Raw genomic sequence first — 18,921 nt, forward strand, 5'->3', positions numbered from 1 at the left:
TTGGTTCTATTAGGTACGTACTAAGCAACTAGTTCTATACCTAGGTACTAAGTGCCAGGTACAAGCTGGGTACCTCTGGTTAGGTAGGCACTACTAGGTACTAGTGGTACCCTGAAGGTTCCAGTTGACCCCTATTGCAGCCCACCAGCGGCCACCAATCACCAGCGCCAGGTGCCTGGCCCACTCCTCCAGTCCCTGAGCCCTATCCCCAAAATGGAAGCACACGGTCTTGGTCCCTGGCCGCAACGCAGCCCGCCATTGGCCAGCGCCTGGAATTAAGATTGCAGCCTGCAGTAGTCTCGTATCTATACCATACCTCTAGCCGCTTCGGTCCAGCCTTTCAGTTCAGCCCCTCTTGGGGGTTTCCCTCTCCTCTTTTTCGCTGAGGCTCCCTCCCCCGGGATTGTCTGTCTATATCCCTGCCATCTAAAAGGGCTCGTCGGTCCCACCCCCTTCTTCCACTCCTATTGACCACCGCTTCACTCTTTCAGCGGGCACTCATTCCTACAGTCAGTCCGAAGGGACGAGGTAAAAGAGAAACAAAACAGTTGAAAAAGAAAGAAAGAAAGAAAGAAGAAAGTCATGAAGGGCACCATCTTCGCGGTTGCCTCCGCTCTCATGGGCTCTGCCCTCGCCGACGGCCATATGCGTCGTCATGGACATGATGTCTTCCACCAGCGTCGGGATCTCACTGACGACGAGACCTGTGATTGTACCACCAAGGTCATCACCTACTGGGGAGAGCCTACTTGTGAGTGTTCTTTTTAGCAGTTATGTGAAGCCTCTTAGTAATGAAAAACAGTGGTCCCTATTGCGAATACCGTCACCTCCCAGACGACTACGACCATCCATTCCACCAGTTACACCACTGTGACTGTCGTCGTCACCCCGTCTAGCACGCCCGCGGGTGTGGGTGCCGTTGGCATCTCCAGCTCGAGTGCCCCCGCCGCCGTGCTGCCCACCGGCTCCGTGGTGACCTTCTCCAGCACCGGTGTCTACACCATTCCCGCCTCCACCGTGACCGTCACCTCCGAGACCACCGTCGCGGCTCTGACCACCGCTGCCGTGACCAGTGGCACCAACACCGTCGGCGGTGTCACCACCGTCGTGGAGACCGAAACCGTCATCACCTGCCCCTACGCCACCACCACCTCAACCGGCACCACCGTCACCGAGATCCTGGCCTACACCACCTACACCTGCCCCGTCGCTGGCACCTACACCATTGCCCCGGTCACCACCTACGTTGAGACTGAGACTCAGGTCGTCATCCCCACCCCGGCCACCATCGCCCCGGGCACCTACACCCAGCCGGAGCAGACCGTCACCGTGCCCGTGACGGACTACATCTACTACTGCCCCTTCGCCACTTCCTCCTCCTCTTCCTCCTCCGCTTCCTCCACTTCCAGCACCGTCGCTCCCGCCGTCGCCACCACCACCACCTCTGCCGCCTCGGTCCCCGCCGTCACCGATGTGGCCGTCTCCGTGGCCTCTACCGTCGTCGCCGCCACCACCAGCACCAGCAGCAGCGTCTCCTCTAGCTCTTCTTCCGCTGCCGTGGCGTCCAGCACCGCCAGCACCGGCACCAGCGATGACACCGGTACCAGCGCCTACGGTATGACCTATGACCCCTACACGGATGCCGGTGACTGCAAGACGCAGGATTCGATCACCTCGGACATTGCTGCCATCGCCAAGAAGGGCTTCAGCCACGTGCGCATCTACTCGCCCGACTGCAGCGGCCTGGACTACATCGGTTCGGCCTGCAAGACCTACGGACTGACCCTCATCCTGGGCGTGTACTTTGAGAGCAGCGACACCACCTCGGCCCAGGAGCAGGTCGACGAGATCATCTCGTGGGCCCAGTGGGGCCTGGTCGACCTGATCGTGGTCGGTAATGAGGCCGTCATGGACGGCTACCTGACCGCCTCGGAGCTGGCCTCGTTCATCAGCTCGGCCAAGTCCTCCTTCACCAGCGCCGGCTACACCGGCCAGGTCACCACCTCGGAACCCGTGGACATCTGGCAGGAGGATGGAACGACGCTGTGCAGCGTCGTCGACGTCGTCGGTGCCAACGTGCACCCCTTCTTCAACGCCGACACCACCGCCGAGCAGGCCGGCTCCTTCGTCGCCAGCGAGATGGCCATCCTCGACGACATCTGCTCCGGTCTGAGCGTCTTCAACCTGGAGACCGGTTGGCCCACGCAGGGTGACTCCAACGGTGACGCCGTCCCCGGCTACGCCGAGCAGATCACCGCCATCGAGGGCATCGTCACCGCCGCAGGTGACAAGTCCGTCTTCCTCTCCTACGCCAACGATCTGTGGAAGAGCCCCGGCGAGTTCGACGTCGAGCAGTACTGGGGGTGCATTGACGTCTTCTAAACGACCCGCATGTATAGGAAGTTTTTTTTTTTTCCCCCTCTTTTCTTCTCATTTCAAATTCTTCTTTTTTTTGAAACCCCAGGATTGAAGTTTCCTCCCACCGTGATATTTTCCATTCGATATTCAAATATTTCATTCTCTATATTCTATAAAGTCCTTATTTCTTGAGTAGATCTCTCGTACCTACAAGATACTAGGGAACTATGTAATTAGGTATGGATAATATCTATTGTCAGCCATATTCTGCAGCTATCAAAATACATCCTAAACTCTATACTGTCTATAATATATCTTGTATTCTTCTACCTACGTCAGACTTCAACGTCCTCTAAAATCTTGACAGAGTATGAAAAGAGCACGCAGAACTACTCTTGAGTGTTAGGCATTGAGGTCCTAGTCACTAGAGTTCTGGCAAGTGTTCTATATATACCCTTATGCATGACTGTTATAGTTAATCCACTTGAATCAAGTTCTTGATCCCCTCCCCCCTCCTCGTATTCTCCCAGGCCTCTGTTGTCTGCTCAAAGGGAAACACCCTGCTAATCAATTTCTTGACTGGAACCTTGCCCGCCCTAGCCAGCTGCAGGGCAAGTTGGAAATCACCCGGTCCATAGCGAAAACAGCCCCGGACATGGATCTCACCGATCGAGACGGCCGCGATGGGGAACTCGACGGTTTTACGTCCGAGGCCCGTTTGAATGAATCCCCCGCGTGGGCGCAGGGCAAGGATTCCCATCTGGATACAGGGTTGAGCACCCGTTGCCTCGATGGTGACATCGTAGCCAGCAGCAGAGCCAGCAGAAGCATCGAGCAAACGAACCAACTGGTCGACGTTTTGCTCGATATCCTCGCCCGGAACAAAAGTGTCGATTCGTGCACCGCTTCCACCGAGAAAGTCCCTCGCAAAGACCAGCTTCTTCTCATTCACATCCACGAGGACGACATGTGAAGCCCCAAACTCTCTAGCCACCGCTGCACAGAAGATTCCCACCGACCCTGCTCCGAGAACCAGCACGCGATGACCTGGTCGGACGTCCACTTCCCGCACGGAATGGACGGCAACCGCCAACGGTTCCATCAACACTCCTTCTTGAAGACTTAGTTTAGATGAAGAGGAAGAGGAAATATGCTGCTCCTCCCCATCATCGTCTAACTTGTAGACAAAGTCGGCTGGGATCTTAAAATACCGCGCCAACGTCCCATCACACATGGGCTGCTTCGCCGCCGCAAACATCATCTTCCGACAGAGATTGTAGCGGCCATCTTTGCAGAACAAGCACCGTCGACACGGATACCCTGGTTCGATGGCCACGGCGTCTCCCTTTCGTACGGAGGTGACGCCTTTCCCGACCTCGTGGACTATTCCTGACGCTTCGTGGCCCATTACCAATGGTGAAGAGATGGAGGAGGCTGCATTGATGCCTCCGTGGACCCAGAAGTGGACCTATCTATCATTAGCATACAGGTACATATCTAAATTATCTAGATATATAAGATAAGAGAGAGGTACATCGCTCCCGCAGACACCAGTATATGCAATCCGAACAATCACGTCGTCGTCGCGCTCGATCCGGGGAAGAGGGCGGTCTTCTATGCTTGCTTTTCCGGGGCCGTGGAGCACAACAGAAGGATTCTGCATTTTGTGCAGACAGTGATGGTCAACAATATGAACAATAGCAGGAGAGAGGAGAGAGTATAGAGTATTGAGGAATATTGTAATTTAGTAAAGAGGGGAAATCAGGTGATTTCCCCTCACTAGTCACTAGTATATAGCAGAACGAATTAAATTATTATATAAGTATTATAAAAAGATTCAATATAAAAAGAAAATATACAGACTACAGCAGTAACACCAATCCAGCCAGGAAAACAACCCCCCCTACTTGCGGCCGACTCGCGGCCCCCGTGTAGACAGGGCTTGCCGGCGAGACAACGACAGACGAACTGTTGACGACCGGCCAGGTGGAAGACGGCCACATCGACATCATCGGAGTAGGCGTTGGCGTTGGCGTCGGCGTCGGCGTAGGCGTAGGCATAGGCGTAGTAGTCCAAGGGGTTGTGGCAGCAGGAGTGGTGGACTCGGTAGTAGTCACATCCGCGATAGCAGTAGTAGTAGTAGTAGAGGTACCAGTGAGAGGGATCTCGGTGGTCTCGGTGGTCTCGGTATCAGTATCGGTGCTGGTAGGAATGCTTATAGGCACAGTAGAGACAGAGCTGAGCGTGATTCCGAACTCTTGCGCGCAGGTTTGCGGATCAAGGCCCTACCCAGTTAGTATAGAAATCAAAGTAAAAGTATAGCATGGATAACATACGTCAGGACAGCAGTATCCGTCCGTCAAACAGAATGAACCACCAGGACAAGCCCCTAAACAGTTAGCAAGACTAAACATATTGAAGAAGAAGAAGAAGAAGAAGAAGGAAAGATCGTACAAGTCCCGGTCGGGCAGCAAGTATCGCCTTGCAAAGGATCATAGCAGGTGTTGCTCGTGCCGCACATGGGCCAGTCGGCCGGACAGCCGGGCGTGGTGTCGGGGATGAAGGCGCTGCCGATATCCTGCCGCTTGCTGAGGCTGTCCGCAAAGGCGTGGCTAGTGCTGGCGAGCACGAGGGGTGCAAGAGCGAGCAAGAACATGGTAGATGTAGAAGTATATTATAACTGTTAAGTGTAGGAGTAGAGGAGAGTAGGAGCGTAGAAGAGACAGAAGCTGATGTGGGAGCTGATGGTTTGGATCAGTGGTTGATGCGATGCCATGGACGCATTTATATCACCTCCCAGCCTCTCATTCAGCTCATAGAGGTCATCGAGGGTTATCCCGTTGTCCATAGGGTTGTCCATAGGGTTGATAGGGTTAATAGGGTTGACAGGGTTGATATGATTGATAGGGTTATTGGAGTGATGGGTTATAGGAGTGATGGGTTATAGGAGTGATGGGACTGTCTCCCTATCGACAGGATCATCAACAGGACATCTGAACATCACAGTATCATAGGAGTAGTATGAGCTCCTCTATCAAAGTGGCTGGATAGCGGATACTCCTTGCGCCTTCACAGGGCGCTCAACCCCTGCGAGGGGTGGTCTTTATAGGGTCCGCGGCTCCCTTGAACAACCGCCTGAGACCGAAGACACAGCCGTGATGCCTTCATTGTTCCCGGTGGCTGGAGAGTAATTATTCATGGAGATTCATTCGATATGTCAAAAAAAAAACGCTGGATCCAAACTCCAGGCTAAACTGGGAAACAAAAATGAACAAGAAAAGAAAAAGAAGTAGAAAATGAGTGAGTGACCAATGCATCCAATCTTTTTTTTCCCCACCCAAGGGATTCTCCAAAAACTGTCAAAAATAACCAGGAAGAAGGGGAAAAGGGTTAAGCTCCTAATCCACGCAATCTCTCCCTGAGAGCGTCCACCTCTCCATCCCCGTCGGTTTCCTTCCGTCGGTTGTCGCCCTCCTTGAGCGACACAGAGATGTACTCGCCATCCCCGCCTGGCGCCCCGACTGTGACCCAGACGAACTTCCCCCCACTGCCTCCCGGGTGCGGCCGTTCCTGCGTTCCCTCCCAGTATAGCTCAGGGAAGACTGGCCTGTGGTTGTTGTCGTTTAGGGGGGCTGGCTGAGGCCTTCCGCCTAGTCGTCCGTGTTTGACCCAGCCCTTGAGCACCTCCCGAAGAAACTGGACCTTCTGCAGGAAGGAGTTGGCGTCGAGGATGTCCCGGATCCGCTCCTCCGTCGAGTTGGTCGGCGTCGTCTGCGCGATGCTGATGAAAGTGACGGCCTCCTCGGAGGCAATGGCACGCGTATCAAAGCCGGACGGGTGCATCTTCCCTTTCGTCGTCAGGTAACGGGCAGCAGATGGCGACAGATGGTAAAAGTCTATCCATGGCGACGAGCTACGCGTACGCCCGGGCGTGATCACTAGCTTGGTATGATCAGGGAAGTTGAACTTGTGTGCGTGTTAGCGTTGAAAAGAAAAAGAATAGAAGAAGATATAAGCATACCTGAAAAGCACCGTCGCCAAACCCCCAGATGCCAACGTTTCCCAGCCTCTGGTAGAACTTGATAAACTGCCCGTTTGGCTCCGCCGGGTTGCTCTTTTCCGGACCTTCATCGTCGTCGTGTCGTCCCAGCGAGCCGATCATGTACTTCCCAAATTGGTCTGCAAGCTTGACTCGCTTGATCTTCTCCGCGTCTGAACGTGCTCCCTCCGGGTTCGGGTTGGTACGGAATCTGGCCCCGTTGGCTGATACCTTGACCTCGAACATGGCTGGGGAGATGAAGGCGCGGCGGATTCCGCGACATTCGATATTCGCCTCATCGCAGTTTTCGTAGAATTCGATCGGCTTGCCGGTACGAGGGACGAGTTGATCGGCCTCAGAGTAGTAGTAGTCTCCTTCCTTTTCTCTTTCCTGACTGCGGACCTTGCGGCGGATATGCTTCTCTCCGTCTCGTACTACAATACAGCTGGCTGGCCGGCCGTTCTCGCCCTTGAACACACATCCAACGCTACCATCGTCAAGCACGTATCCGATGCCATATCGGTTGGTGTAGTCCACCCACTTAATCACATACCGATGGGGCGCCCGTCGCGAACCACTTCGGCGACGTGACGGAGTTACAGGGATCATGTTGGTCAGCATGAGGCGTAGATCGTTATTCACATCGTCAAGAGATGTCCCTGGCAGCATCTCGCATCGGTCATCGTCATGGAACAACGGGCTGGTGCAGATAGAGGACCGGGCCCGGCTTTCAGACGGCTTGACCTTGCTGTTGGTCCGAGTGAGCCCGGATTGCTGGGATGCAGCCGGAGCTTGCGGACGACGATGATCATCGGCTATCTCCTCTCTTTTCACGCTTCTCGGCTGTTCTTCGGTCTTTTCTTGAAGATCTTTCGACTTTTTCCTCGAGACGGTCCTCATAGAGGAGGCGCGAATCGCGCCCACAGGGTCCTTCATCGTGGTGGATGACGGCAGCCGATCTTGCGTGGAGAATTGGGATGAAGGCTGCTGCTCTTGGCTGGCAGCCTCAAGCATCCGGGATTGCGAGCGAGTCTTCCCAACCTTGAGCATGCTGGGAACACTGGACGACTTGGCCATCTGCGGCGCAGCATTCCTGTCCAGATCGCGCAGCGATCCAGAATAAGATGCAGCAACGCCGCGTCGCACACGGATTGGTCGTTCCGCAAAGCCGCCGAGAGCCTGGGTTGGTGGAACGGCAGTTTCCAGCGCTTTTTCTTGGATCTCCGTGAGAGGATTAACCGCAGAAACTTGGGGAGGATCGCAGAGGGCCGCAAGCTTTCGCACCGAGCTTCGGCCAGGCATGGCCTGCTGGCGGAGGGTGGCTGCGTGACTTTGAGACTCTTTGCGTCGCTGCTGCGCTGCAGCCAAAGCAACCTGTGTGCGGTTGAGGGACGCAGTATTGTTTCGTAATGAGATACTGCGCTTTCCGGACATGATGCTGCTGCTGCTTTCCGAGACCGAGTCGCTCCGAGCAATGGAGCTAGTTTCGGGCAAACTCCAGTCGTTTTCATTGTCGTGAGGATATGCGTAGACGTACTCCCGTGACAAAGGGATCACAGGCTGAAGCCCCCTCTCATCTTCGGCGAGACACTCGGCATACGCTGACTTGGAGCAGTTCTTGCCGGTAGCCTTCACAGCAGACCCGTCCGGTCTTCGCCCAACACCACAAGAGGCGTAGAAGGCATCTCGACATTGGCGATAGATCGATGCTGTCGACTGTGCAGCGTCTCCGATGGCACGGTATTTCTCATCGAACTCCAGACTGTACCCAGCAATCATGCGGTCCCCACGGGGCTCATCAGCCTTGAGCCATAATGGCTTGGAAAGGCGACATGAGGGCTCCAACTGCCGGGGTATGCAACTAGTATACATATTGAAGAAGGGGTGCTCGACAATATCATCGGGGTCGGGCCGTTCGTCTTCTGCCAAGTTGAGACACGAACTGACTAGCGATTTTGCTTCCTCGGGGATATGGTTCGGGCAGTCGGTATCTTTGGGCCAGACATATGTGAGGTTGCGGACTTTCTTATAGATCTCCTCTTGTGTTTTGGATTGGAAAGGTGGGTAGCCAGTAAGCATGGCAAAACTAGAGATATCTGTGAGCTGATGTTCTTCTCAAAAGGGGAGCTTCCCTTGGCTCACCATATAACACCGAGTGACCAGATATCCACCTTCTGGGTATGGCCGCCTTTACTCCGATCGAGCACCTCAGGGGCAATATAGTTTGGGGTACCACATAGCGTCTTCCTCCTCTTTTCATCTCTCTCCGATAAGATTATCGCTGCGAGTCCAAAATCACCGACTTTGATGTCCATGTGTTGGTCCAAGAACAGGTTTCCCATCTTCAGGTCTCGATGCGCGACATTTCGCTTGTGGAGATATTTAACCGCGCCACATAGCTGCACCATGAATCGCCGGACCTCTGGGAGACTAAGACATTTCCGCCTCCGGACCATCTCCATGACCGATCCATTCGGGCACAACTCGAGGACAACATATGTGTTCTGCTCAAAGGCAAAGGCACGGTGGAACTGGACGATATGGGGGTGTCGCATCTTCGAATGGATCTGCAGCTCGGTGCGAAACTTCTCCTCCATCTTCTTCTGCGGCATTTCGGACTTGACAACTTTCATCGCGAACACCCGAGCGTTGCGCGCCAGCGTCCCTTCATAACACACAGCAAACCCTCCCTTTCCGAGGAACGCGCCCGTAGCATATTTCTCCCCATCTTCGCCAGGCTCGGTGACTATTGACGGGGGTGGCGGCGCATGGTTCTTCGCCGAAGCAGATTTCTGTGCCGATGCCGTTGCTGCTGCCGCTGCGGCGGCAGCATTCTTGTCGAGGACCTTGCGCTCAATGGCCACCTTGGGCTTAATCATGAGATTCGTCGAGCGAGGAGACAGAGCAGCCTCCATGTTGATTATTATGGTTCCAAGCGTCGTATTCTTTAATTTTCTTCGCCCCTTCTTCCCTCACTTGGCATTAAAATTGCAGGTGTATTGCAGAATCGCAAGGGACTCGCCGACGAAACACAGGGATGGTCGTAACAATCGTAATATGACAGCGGTGGCCTCGTGAAAAAATACTATCTGGCCACCGAGATGAGCGGGGGGGGTATAATATGCGCTGGAATAATGCAACTGCAGTCACTCAGTATTGTGTTACGCAGGCCCATATACGAACCGAGGGGGGGGGGTCGCATGTCACTTCCCAACCCTCCCCCTCAGCCTCAGGTGGGAGAGGAGCGTTTCTGGAGCTCCAGAGAAGACAGGGAATTAACTCACCAAACGCAGAATTCAGTCAAACAAAAAACTCTGGAACCGAGAACCAAGCAATTACTTCATCTTTGTCTTTGTCAGCCTGGGTGAAAGACGTGGTGTGGGGGTAGGGAACCAGAAAAAGTGCAGGTGAGGAGAGAAGTCGAGCCAGTCGTCCACAGTAACCAAACGGACTTCTCAAAGCGGCAATCAATAAACAATGGGCAGACGAGCATTATTTTGGATGAGGTAAGCAGTGGGATAAGATGGGTTTGTGCAGTGCATAAGTAGTCCAGGTTGGGAATGGTATTTGTTACGTAAGCCGCAGACAGGCTGGATCAGGTACCGCCAGCTACGGCCTACGAGTGAGCTCAGTCAGCTCCATGCTGACTCCCATGACGCTTATCATGACAGCAACTGGGTATTTATAGTAATAACGATGTCTCTCACTCTAAAGCTCTCCTCTCTGGTGATTCGGACGCTGTCGAAACCGATTGCGGTACGCTCAGGGTGGATGGAAAGATCGGGTGTGCAAGGAGGGGAAAGTTGAAGCTGACCCTCGCCCAGAACCAGATCAAAGCTCAGGCTCGCGAACATGAGCGATTCCGTCGGATGTGCGTGTCCATCGCGCAGACAGTACACCGCATCGATATGCGCCTGCGACTCGGCAATCTGCGCAACAACACGGCTGCCGATAAGCAGTCGGCCGCCGAAGCGGCGCTGAAGAAGCTGAAGCCCACACGACCGACGGTGAAGACCGAGGCAGAGACCAAGGTGGAAGAGGTGGCTGCGGCGCGGGCCAAAGCAGCGGCGGAGGAGGCAGCAAAGCCGGCACCACCGCCGCATATTCGACCACTGTCCGAGTCCAAGGCGATCGAGTCTGGCGCCAACTTCATCAGCGAGACGTTTCTGTTTATGGTCGCGGGAGGCTTGATCGTGTTTGAGTCGTGGAGGTCGCGGCGGAAGGAGACAGAAAGGCGAGAGGATGTTTCTGGCCGTTTGGCAGAGCTGGAACAGTCGGAGAAGAATGCCCGGGAGGCGTTTGCGGCCGTGGAGAAGGAGCTCCTCCATCTCAAGGCTAAACTGGGGGAGACGCCGACCAAGAACGGCCATCGGATATTACCCCCTGAGGTCTGGGTGGAGGTGAAACTGGGGGAAGACGAGGCTGTGCCCGAGGAAGGGCTGTTTGCTCAGGTCTCGTCGTATATCACTTCGTGGTTCGAGAGTGGGAAACCGGCCGAAGAACTGCCGGCTAAACAGGCAGAACCGAGCCTAGAACCGCAGGTGGTCTCGCAGACCGTTGTGTCTCCTATCATCAAAGACTCCCATGAAAAAAGCACATAGTGAGAACTGAATTGCTCATAGAAGCCCTCTTGATGCAGATCATTCTAGCGTGACACTTCAAGATACCCCCCTCTCTCTTAATATGGCGTTCAACTAGTACTTCATATTCTTTTTTTTTCCATTTTTGTCAAATATTTTCTGTCGATTATATGCATATAGAACATTGGTGGGCGGCACGTGTTATACAATATTGACCTCTGTCCCCAACTTCGATATACCACCGCGACTTCGCCTCTCTGAATGCAAATCTCCTCCCTCGACACAGGGTATATAAAACGCTAGTTGAATCTACCACTATGCAAGGATCTTTCTGTACCTCTCTCAGGAGTCGTCAGGTCTGGAGGGTGCTGGAACCTGTCCTGAGTAGCTTTTCCCCAAAGCTCCAAGGTTCTCTTCTCTTCGTCCTTCCACTTTTATATAAAGATTCTAACATCCAGGTACTGTATAGAGTGCCACCTTGGAGGTCATGATTTCGACTTCCATGACTTGTCGGCCATGGTTCCTCTCCGAGTTGTCCTTCTCACCTCCTCATGCCTCGACGACTCCAACAAGCAGGAAACCCATGCACGACTACAGCGACTGTCTCATACAACAGACATACATCACGCTGCTGTTGCCCTTCTGCTCTCTGACGAGCCCTTTGCTCTTGCTAGTGAGCGATACAACCTGGAAGGGCTTATGGGATTACAGGTTTTGTGTGTCTTGCCTTGAGATGATCAAAAGTGAAGTGTTAACAATCACTAATCGAGACCACGCTCTGGGCTTCTAGAATGGCCGAGTCTCAAGGAGATCCCCTCCCCGTCATCCCGATTGCCGATGCATCGAGCTTTTTTTCCTCCGTCCACGACTACTATACCGGCCGGCTAGCCACCGTTCCCATCTCCAGCCCCTCTCCTTCGCGTTCCATTTCGCTCATGGCGCATGCCACATGCTCCGCGCCTCTCAACGAGCAAGATACACACATCCTGAGTGACCTGTTTCCGTCTCTGCCGGCGCTGAGCCAAGCAACTCGCTCCCGGGAGGGACGCGCAATCCTGGACGACTACTTTGGCAGCATCGGAGGCTCTATCTTGCAGTTCTGGGGTGGCAGTTTTCCTCATTAGATACTCCACTGCGACTCGTAATGCCCAAGCAATATCTAAACTCTAGACCACTCGGGCGAATCATTCTGCCTGACGGTCGCTGCCAGATGACGTCTTGTGTGCTATTCTTAACCTGCCACCGCCACAAACTGCCAGCCTAAGGCATCAACAGTCTGAGATTTCCACCCACCACCCAGCAAGGGGCCTCTGTATGCAAATAGACAAAAAATAAGAAATAGAAGCAATCTAGAAATCTAGAATTCCAGAAAGCTACTTTCGACCCCCCCAAAAGAATCCTCCCAAAGCCAAACAAAGCCACATTGTGGCGCAGCACGTGCCAGGTATCCTCCGCTAATCGCCCATCAGGTAATCCCTCAATTCCCCCCCCCCGGCCCTTCCAGCGGTCACGGCCTGTCTCTCCTCATTGCCATTTCACGCTGCGTGTCGTGGGCTCGCTGTTACAGCCACTCGCTCTCTGCATTCTCTAATCCGAACAGTGTCGAGCAGGCCTAAACCCCCGTCGTCGGAAGATAACACCGTACCACTGGTAGTGTCGCCTGTGGAGAGAGGCCTGGCGCAATTCCCCGTGTATAGAAGATGGTGAGTCTACTCGTGCTGAGAAATTGCTATGCTGTGATGGACACCACATTTGTCTAACCTGCATTCTCTCTCCTAGGGTCATTCACGACGTCCTGCGGGCGGGGAGAAGAAGAGTCGGTTTGGTCGCTCCAAGGCCACCGCGGATGTGGGCGACGGGCGAGGGGCGGGGGGTAAGCCCAACGTCAAGAAGGCCACCTTCGAGAGCGGCAAGAAGAAGGAGATTGGCGTCTCGGATCTAACGCTGTTGAGCAAGATCTCCAACGAGGCGATCAACGATAATTTGAAGCTCCGCTTCGAGCACGATGAGATCTACGTAAGGGAAACAACCCAAACCAAAGAGGGGGAAACCGCGGGGCTGACACATTCTCTCTCTCTATATACAGACATATATCGGGCATGTCTTGGTGTCGGTGAATCCGTTTCGAGACTGTAAGTAGTGTCGCGTGTTGTCCTTATCTACTCCCTCTCTTTTTTTTTCGGTTTTTGCTGAACACCCGATGCAGTGGGCATCTATACGGAACAGGTTCTCGACTCGTACCGGGGCAAGAACCGACTCGAAGTCCCCCCTCACGTCTTTGCCGTGGCCGAGTCGTCCTACTATAACATGAAGTCGTATAAGGAGAACCAATGTGTGATCATCTCCGGCGAGTCGGGCGCGGGCAAGACCGAAGCCGCCAAGCGCATCATGCAGTACATTGCCAGTGTCTCGGGGGGTTCCGACTCCTCGATCCAACAGACCAAGGAGATGGTGCTGGCGACCAACCCGCTGCTTGAGTCGTTTGGAAATGCAAAGACTCTGCGCAACAACAACTCGTCACGCTTCGGCAAGTATCTTGAGCTCGAGTTCAACGCCAACGGTGAACCCGTCGGCGCCAACATTACGAATTACCTGCTGGAGAAGTCGCGGGTGGTCGGCCAGATCACCAACGAGCGGAACTTCCATATCTTCTACCAGTTCACGAAAGGTGCCCCCAAGAAGTACCAAGGTATGTTTTTTTCTTCACTCATATGAAGAATCCTGAGATTGCGAGGTGTCGCTAAGTGAGAATTCAAGAAATGTTCGGCGTACAATCACCGCAGTCGTACATGTATACCAGTCGGTCGAAATGTTTCGACGTGCCCGGCATCGACGACGTGGCCGAGTTCAAGGACACCCTGGATGCGATGCGTATCATCGGGATGGCCGAGGGCGAGCAAGACAACGTCTTTCGGATGCTTGCCGCGATCCTGTGGCTGGGGAATGTCCAATTTGTCGAGGACGACTCGGGCAATGCGGCGATTGCGGATCAGTCGGTGGTGGACTTTGTGGCCTATCTTCTCGAGGTGGATTCGGCGCAAGTTAACAAGGCGATGACCATCCGCATCATGGAGACGGCGCGCGGAGGTCGTCGAGGATCTGTGTACGAAGTTCCGCTGAACACCGTCCAGGCCGTTGCAGTGCGCGACGCCCTGGCCAAGGCCATCTACTTCAACCTGTTTGACTGGATCGTGCAGCGTGTCAACGCCTCGCTGACCGCCAAGGGCTCCGTGACAAACTCGATCGGTATTCTGGATATCTACGGCTTCGAGATCTTTGAGAAAAATTCGTTCGAGCAGCTGTGTATCAACTACGTGAACGAGAAGCTGCAGCAGATCTTCATCCAGCTGACCCTCAAGGCCGAGCAGGAAGAGTACGCCCGCGAGCAGATCAAGTGGACGCCCATCACCTATTTTGACAACAAGGTGGTGTGCTCCTTGATTGAAGACAAGCGACCTCCCGGCGTCTTTGCTGCTCTGAACGACGCCTGCGCGACGGCTCATGCCGATTCTGGCGCGGCTGACCAAACCTTCGTGGGCCGACTCAACTTCCTCTCACAGAACCCAAACTTTGAGAACCGCCAGGGCCAGTTCATTGTCAAGCACTACGCTGGCGATGTCAGCTATGCGGTCGAGGGAATGACCGACAAGAACAAGGACCAACTGCTCAAGGACCTGCTGAACCTCGCCGGTTCAAGTGCCAACTCATTCGTCCACACACTGTTCCCCAACCAGGTCAATCAGGACGACAAGCGACGCCCGCCAACGGCTAGCGACAAGATCAAGTCGTCTGCCAACGACCTAGTAGCCACCCTGATGAAGGCGCAGCCGTCATACATCCGAACCATCAAACCCAACGACAACAAGGCCCCGCGCGAGTACACCCACGCCAACGTGCTGCACCAGATCAAGTACCTCGGTCTCCAGGAGAACGTCCGCATCCGTCGAGCCGGTTTTGCGTACCGTCAGACCTTTGACAAGTTTGTCGAGCGCTTCTATCTTCTCTCGCCCAAGACATCCTACGCCGGTGACTATACCTGGACGGGCGATGTCGAGTCGGGCGCCCGGCAGATCCTAAAGGATACCAGCATCCCCGCCGAAGAGTACCAGATGGGTATCACCAAGGTCTTCGTCAAGACACCGGAGACGCTCTTCGCGCTGGAGGCGATGCGCGACCGCTACTGGCACAACATGGCGATTCGGATCCAGCGGGCCTGGCGCAACTACCTACGGTACCGGACCGAGTGCGCCATCCGCATCCAACGCTTCTGGCGGCGGATGACGGGCGGGCTGGAGCTGATCAAGGTGCGCGACCAGGGCCACAAGGTGTTGCAGGGCCGCAAGGAACGCCGTCGGATGAGTCTGCTTGGCTCCCGGCGCTTCCTGGGCGACTACATCGGCGTGGGCAACAAGGGCGGGCCGGGCGAGATGGTCCGGAACGGGGCAGGCATCTCTGGATCAGATCCCGTCCTCTTCTCCTGCCGTGGCGAGGTTCTGGTCTCCAAGTTTGGCCGCTCGAGCAAGCCTGCTCCACGCATCCTGGTGCTCACGGGTCGGCACGTCTACATCGTGGCCCAAGGCATCGTCAACAATCAGCTGGTGATCTCGGCGGAACGCACCATCCCCTTGGGTGCCATCAAAACCGTCAGCACCTCCACCCTGAAGGACGACTGGTTCTCTCTCGTGGTGGGCAGTGCGCAGGAACCGGATCCCCTCATCAACTGCGTCTTCAAGACCGAGCTCTTCACGCATCTGACCAACGCCCTGCACGGCCAGCTGAACCTGAAGATTGCCGATAGGTATTTCATCCCCACATTATCTCAACTAGCCCCTTGAGTCATCAAGCTAACAAAAGTAGCATCGAATACAACAAAAAACCCGGCAAGCTTTCCATGGTCAAGGTCATCAAAGATCCCGCCGTACCCCGAGACGATATGTACAAGAGCGGTACCATCCACACTGGCCCCGGTGAACCTCCCAGCTCGGTATCCAAGCCTACTCCCCGGCCGAAACAGGTCGCCGCCCGACCCGTAACCACAGGCAAACTCCTTCGTCCGGGCGGTCCTGGGGGCGGACCATCGAAGCTAGCCGCCTCACGGCCAACCCCTGCTGCCCGCCCACTGCCACAGGCCGCTCCTCGGGCTGCTCCTGCGGCTGAAGAACCAAAGGTGATGGCCCGGCGCCCCGTGCCGCAGCCCGTGGCAGCTGTGGCAGAGATATCGACACACTCGCGCAACAGCTCCACCGCGTCCACGAGACCCCCGCCTCCTCCTCCGCCGCCTCCTGGGCCGCCCGCAGCACCGCCCGCAGCAAAGAAGCCTACGGCCAAAGTGCTCTATGATTTCAGTAGTGACCGTGCGAACGAACTGACGATCCGAGCGGGCGAGATTGTCCAGATCGTGTCCAAGGAAGGAAATGGTAAGATCATTTCCCCCATCATTTTCTAAAAAGCACAATATATACTGACAGATTAGGTTGGTGGCTCTGTATGAACACCACCACCTCGTCTCAAGGCTGGACGCCCGAGGCGTACCTGGAGGAGATTGTGGCGGCCGTGGCGAAACCGATGCCTCCCCCACCCCCCCCGGCTGGACCGCGTAGTGTGTCGACACATACGCCCGCGAGCAACGGGACCACCGCGGCGGCGGCGGCCAAAGCCAAAGCCGCACCACCGGCGCCGCCGGCGAAACGGCCGAACATGGCTTCACGCAAGGCCGGCGCGGCGGGCAGTCCAGCGCCCCGGGACAGCGCAGTGAGCATGAACTCGCACGATTCGAGCGGGGGCAGCGGGCGGGCGACGCCGAACAGCACATCGAACTTCAGCATGGCGTCCGGGTTGGCCAAGGCGCTGAAGGAGCGGCAGAATGCGATGCAGGGGAAGCAGGAGGAGGATGATGAGTGGTGATGGTGAGTACCTAGTAGACAGGTGTCGGGTTATCATACTGGATGACAGATTACATGTACAGCTGAGTCGGGGGTCATCAAAATATTCAACTCTTCCTTTCTTTTGGTTCCTCTATAGCTTATCTAGCTGAACCCATTCATACCTTGACGAGTTAAGTCACCAACCCTATGTACATTCATGTCATCTCAGGCTACATTCTTCAGTTTAGATATGAACAATGTTACACGGATAGTAGTATAAATTATTACTTATATTTCTTCACTATCTATGTTTCTTTCTTTTTTCTTCACTTCATCATGTTCCGTCTCGCTTTTCTCGCTCTGGCCACTCTGGCAGCTGCCCAGGGACCCAAGCTGGTAATCCTTTCACCTCTCCAGGGCTTGTAAATGCGGTTTACTAATGTGAACTATGGATAGGCCCTCTTCTTCACTGGCAAGGACTACGCAGGCGAATTCGCCTCCGCCGAGGTGGATGGGAACTGTACCAATCCCACCGACCTGGTTCCTACCTGGTATATCTCATGAATAAATCAATGCAAGACTTACTGACTGGTTTAGGAACGGAACCGTTGGCTCTGCGTATCTGTCTGGTGATGTGAAATGCAACGTGTGGGAGTAAGCAGACATCCAATTACCCTTCCAGACAACTGTGATCATATTAATGACTGACTCTTTAGTGCTACTGGATGTTCTGGCAACGCTGTCTCTATTGACAATTCTACCTCCGACTTGACCGAGGATTATCCCCTGGCGCAGTATGTGGCGAGTGTGAGCTGCGAGTAACGTTCGTTCCAGTATAGTCAATCAAATCAAGATTTACTTCTATTAATACTCCGTATTGCATTCTCCTGATAGCTGTAGCCACCTACGTATGTGGTAGGTGACTTTGGTCTAATATCGAAGCAAGGGATACATACCGTAAACAAACAACCCCAACCCCTCAGTTCTCACTTCTTCTCATTTATTGTCAGTATCATATCACCAGTATAATCAGTACACTCATTATACTCCTCCTCATCATGAAGTCTTTTCTTCTTGCGGTACTTGCCTCCCTCGCCCTCGCGCAGGATGGCAGCATGTCCCACCAGGCGCCTCAATCGGTATGAGAGACCGAACACAGCGTTACTGTCGAATACACTCTCCGTTCTAACATTGCCAGGCTCTCGTCTACGATCAATCCAACTACGCTGGGGATTTTGTCTCGGTGCCTCTGGATGGCAGCTGTGTGAATCTGAACTCTCTCTCGCCGGATCTGTATGCATCTCCTTGATCTTGATATACTCTGGCAGTACTTACTAACTGTTCAGGACTGGAAGGGTGAAGTCCATCTATTCGACTTATAGCGTCAACTGCGTTCTCTACGAGTACTTGGCCCGTCTATTTATGATCTTCACGAGCTAATCATTCTAGTTGTCTTAATTGCGGTGGTTATACCTTCACGGCCGACGAGGGGGGAGTCTCCAATATTCCCACAACCCATATTGCGCGCAGTCTGAAGTGCGTGGAGGTGTCTCAGGGGTCTTAGTTGGTTACTGGCGATGGTTATATAGATCAGACATATCATAATATCATTGTTATTTTGGGGATTGCTCATTATATCAGCCTCAATGTTGCTTGACGCCAGGATCAGGCACAGGATCAATTCATGTAAGAATCACCAGATTGGTGAAATCAATGCGTTCGGTAGAAAACTAGTGTTTGGAAAAATCAGTAGGTACAGGCAATATGCAGAGGCTTCGCTCGGGGGTGGATGTTACGTTACTTGACGTCTCTTTTCATCCTCTTTAGCCAAGTCCCCAGGTCAAAGGTGCCGTCACTCAAGTCTCTGACATTGCCGACAAATCTAAAGACATGCCCAAAGTCATCGACGGGCTCGTTCTTGTCGGTGTAGTTGATGCGACACGGGTCGGACAGAGTACCGTAGAAGAAGTAAGGACCGGTGGGCGCAGCGAATGGATCTGTACGAGGCGGTGGTCTTTCAGGTTGGAAGAAATAGCCAGGAGGAGCAGACCTCAGCTTCATGACGAACGGGGAGAGCTTC

General features: G+C 54.2%; 10 protein-coding genes across 10 annotated transcripts; 6 read left to right on the forward strand and 4 right to left on the reverse strand.

Moving 5' to 3' along the window:
- The first annotated feature begins 488 nt into the window (after positions 1-488).
- Positions 489-2,553, forward strand: ASPZODRAFT_133130 (hypothetical protein). Its single transcript, XM_022723197.1, has 2 exons — positions 489-751; positions 803-2,553. The coding sequence occupies exons 1-2, from the start codon at positions 583-585 to the stop codon at positions 2,380-2,382; spliced, it is 1,749 nt and encodes a 582-aa protein (XP_022580644.1). The 5' UTR covers positions 489-582; the 3' UTR covers positions 2,383-2,553.
- On the reverse strand, positions 2,447-4,067 carry ASPZODRAFT_133133 (hypothetical protein). Its single transcript, XM_022723198.1, has 2 exons — positions 3,893-4,067; positions 2,447-3,826 (listed from the first exon to the last, which is right to left on the reverse strand). Exons 1-2 carry the CDS (start codon positions 4,019-4,021, stop codon positions 2,834-2,836), a joined length of 1,122 nt encoding a protein of 373 aa, XP_022580645.1. The 5' UTR covers positions 4,022-4,067; the 3' UTR covers positions 2,447-2,833.
- Positions 4,048-5,381, reverse strand: ASPZODRAFT_2064931 (hypothetical protein). The gene is made up of 3 exons (XM_022727637.1): positions 4,813-5,381; positions 4,695-4,747; positions 4,048-4,643 (listed from the first exon to the last, which is right to left on the reverse strand). The coding sequence occupies exons 1-3, from the start codon at positions 5,012-5,014 to the stop codon at positions 4,221-4,223; spliced, it is 678 nt and encodes a 225-aa protein (XP_022580646.1). The 5' UTR covers positions 5,015-5,381; the 3' UTR covers positions 4,048-4,220.
- ASPZODRAFT_2061945 (hypothetical protein) lies at positions 5,382-9,415 on the reverse strand. Its single transcript, XM_022727629.1, has 3 exons — positions 8,540-9,415; positions 6,380-8,483; positions 5,382-6,324 (listed from the first exon to the last, which is right to left on the reverse strand). Exons 1-3 carry the CDS (start codon positions 9,310-9,312, stop codon positions 5,749-5,751), a joined length of 3,453 nt encoding a protein of 1,150 aa, XP_022580647.1. The 5' UTR covers positions 9,313-9,415; the 3' UTR covers positions 5,382-5,748.
- Positions 9,416-10,093: 678 nt separating this feature from the next.
- On the forward strand, positions 10,094-10,998 carry ASPZODRAFT_67042 (hypothetical protein; the record flags this gene model as incomplete). Its single annotated transcript, XM_022729422.1, has 2 exons — positions 10,094-10,153; positions 10,222-10,998. The coding sequence occupies 2 exons, from the start codon at positions 10,094-10,096 to the stop codon at positions 10,996-10,998; spliced, it is 837 nt and encodes a 278-aa protein (XP_022580648.1).
- A 17-nt stretch (positions 10,999-11,015) lies between these two features.
- On the forward strand, positions 11,016-12,324 carry ASPZODRAFT_2063704 (hypothetical protein). The gene is made up of 3 exons (XM_022727633.1): positions 11,016-11,385; positions 11,447-11,693; positions 11,768-12,324. The coding sequence occupies exons 1-3, from the start codon at positions 11,295-11,297 to the stop codon at positions 12,099-12,101; spliced, it is 672 nt and encodes a 223-aa protein (XP_022580649.1). The 5' UTR covers positions 11,016-11,294; the 3' UTR covers positions 12,102-12,324.
- A 171-nt stretch (positions 12,325-12,495) lies between these two features.
- On the forward strand, positions 12,496-17,066 carry ASPZODRAFT_133139 (hypothetical protein). Its single transcript, XM_022723199.1, has 7 exons — positions 12,496-12,680; positions 12,757-12,993; positions 13,064-13,109; positions 13,184-13,666; positions 13,735-15,775; positions 15,835-16,394; positions 16,451-17,066. The coding sequence occupies exons 1-7, from the start codon at positions 12,678-12,680 to the stop codon at positions 16,879-16,881; spliced, it is 3,801 nt and encodes a 1,266-aa protein (XP_022580650.1). The 5' UTR covers positions 12,496-12,677; the 3' UTR covers positions 16,882-17,066.
- A 111-nt stretch (positions 17,067-17,177) lies between these two features.
- On the forward strand, positions 17,178-17,663 carry ASPZODRAFT_142767 (hypothetical protein; the record flags this gene model as incomplete). The annotated part of the gene is made up of 4 exons (XM_022724881.1): positions 17,178-17,237; positions 17,298-17,392; positions 17,439-17,495; positions 17,558-17,663. 4 exons carry the CDS (start codon positions 17,178-17,180, stop codon positions 17,661-17,663), a joined length of 318 nt encoding a protein of 105 aa, XP_022580651.1.
- Positions 17,664-17,854: 191 nt separating this feature from the next.
- ASPZODRAFT_133141 (hypothetical protein) lies at positions 17,855-18,507 on the forward strand. The gene is made up of 4 exons (XM_022723200.1): positions 17,855-17,980; positions 18,040-18,134; positions 18,188-18,244; positions 18,291-18,507. Exons 1-4 carry the CDS (start codon positions 17,900-17,902, stop codon positions 18,403-18,405), a joined length of 348 nt encoding a protein of 115 aa, XP_022580652.1. The 5' UTR covers positions 17,855-17,899; the 3' UTR covers positions 18,406-18,507.
- On the reverse strand, positions 18,358-18,921 carry ASPZODRAFT_2065001 (hypothetical protein). The gene is made up of 2 exons (XM_022727638.1): positions 18,638-18,921; positions 18,358-18,571 (listed from the first exon to the last, which is right to left on the reverse strand). The coding sequence occupies exon 1, from the start codon at positions 18,900-18,902 to the stop codon at positions 18,639-18,641; it is 264 nt and encodes an 87-aa protein (XP_022580653.1). The 5' UTR covers positions 18,903-18,921; the 3' UTR covers positions 18,358-18,571; position 18,638.

Source organism: Penicilliopsis zonata, assembly GCF_001890105.1.
Source record: "Penicilliopsis zonata CBS 506.65 unplaced genomic scaffold ASPZOscaffold_8, whole genome shotgun sequence".
Classification (NCBI taxonomy): Eukaryota; Fungi; Ascomycota; class Eurotiomycetes; order Eurotiales; family Aspergillaceae; genus Penicilliopsis; species Penicilliopsis zonata.

Excerpts from the sequence above, each read along its gene's own strand:
- ASPZODRAFT_133130 (XM_022723197.1), top strand. The coding sequence starts at position 583 with ATGAAGGGCACCATCTTCGCGGTTGCCTCCGCTCTCATGGGCTCTGCC. Across the intron at positions 752-802 it reads CTACTGGGGAGAGCCTACTT|TGGTCCCTATTGCGAATACC; the intron begins GTGAGTGTTCTT and ends AATGAAAAACAG.
- ASPZODRAFT_133133 (XM_022723198.1), bottom strand. The coding sequence starts at position 4,021 with ATGCAGAATCCTTCTGTTGTGCTCCACGGCCCCGGAAAAGCAAGCATA. Across the intron at positions 3,827-3,892 it reads CTGGTGTCTGCGGGAGCGAT|GTCCACTTCTGGGTCCACGG; the intron begins GTACCTCTCTCT and ends AATGATAGATAG.
- ASPZODRAFT_2064931 (XM_022727637.1), bottom strand. The coding sequence starts at position 5,014 with ATGTTCTTGCTCGCTCTTGCACCCCTCGTGCTCGCCAGCACTAGCCAC. Across the intron at positions 4,748-4,812 it reads TTGCTGCCCGACCGGGACTT|GGGCTTGTCCTGGTGGTTCA; the intron begins GTACGATCTTTC and ends CTAACTGTTTAG. Across the intron at positions 4,644-4,694 it reads ACGGATACTGCTGTCCTGAC|GGCCTTGATCCGCAAACCTG; the intron begins GTATGTTATCCA and ends CTAACTGGGTAG.
- ASPZODRAFT_2061945 (XM_022727629.1), bottom strand. The coding sequence starts at position 9,312 with ATGGAGGCTGCTCTGTCTCCTCGCTCGACGAATCTCATGATTAAGCCC. Across the intron at positions 8,484-8,539 it reads TGGTCACTCGGTGTTATATG|TTTTGCCATGCTTACTGGCT; the intron begins GTGAGCCAAGGG and ends AGATATCTCTAG. Across the intron at positions 6,325-6,379 it reads TTGGCGACGGTGCTTTTCAG|TTCAACTTCCCTGATCATAC; the intron begins GTATGCTTATAT and ends CACGCACACAAG.
- ASPZODRAFT_2063704 (XM_022727633.1), top strand. The coding sequence starts at position 11,295 with ATGCAAGGATCTTTCTGTACCTCTCTCAGGAGTCGTCAGGTCTGGAGG. Across the intron at positions 11,386-11,446 it reads CTTTTCCCCAAAGCTCCAAG|AGTGCCACCTTGGAGGTCAT; the intron begins GTTCTCTTCTCT and ends GGTACTGTATAG. Across the intron at positions 11,694-11,767 it reads CTTATGGGATTACAGGTTTT|AATGGCCGAGTCTCAAGGAG; the intron begins GTGTGTCTTGCC and ends CTGGGCTTCTAG.
- ASPZODRAFT_133139 (XM_022723199.1), top strand. Across the intron at positions 13,110-13,183 it reads GGTGAATCCGTTTCGAGACT|TGGGCATCTATACGGAACAG; the intron begins GTAAGTAGTGTC and ends CACCCGATGCAG. Across the intron at positions 13,667-13,734 it reads TGCCCCCAAGAAGTACCAAG|AAATGTTCGGCGTACAATCA; the intron begins GTATGTTTTTTT and ends TGAGAATTCAAG.
- ASPZODRAFT_133141 (XM_022723200.1), top strand. The coding sequence starts at position 17,900 with ATGAAGTCTTTTCTTCTTGCGGTACTTGCCTCCCTCGCCCTCGCGCAG. Across the intron at positions 18,135-18,187 it reads AACTCTCTCTCGCCGGATCT|GACTGGAAGGGTGAAGTCCA; the intron begins GTATGCATCTCC and ends CTAACTGTTCAG. Across the intron at positions 18,245-18,290 it reads GTCAACTGCGTTCTCTACGA|TTGTCTTAATTGCGGTGGTT; the intron begins GTACTTGGCCCG and ends TAATCATTCTAG.
- ASPZODRAFT_2065001 (XM_022727638.1), bottom strand. The coding sequence starts at position 18,902 with ATGAAGCTGAGGTCTGCTCCTCCTGGCTATTTCTTCCAACCTGAAAGA.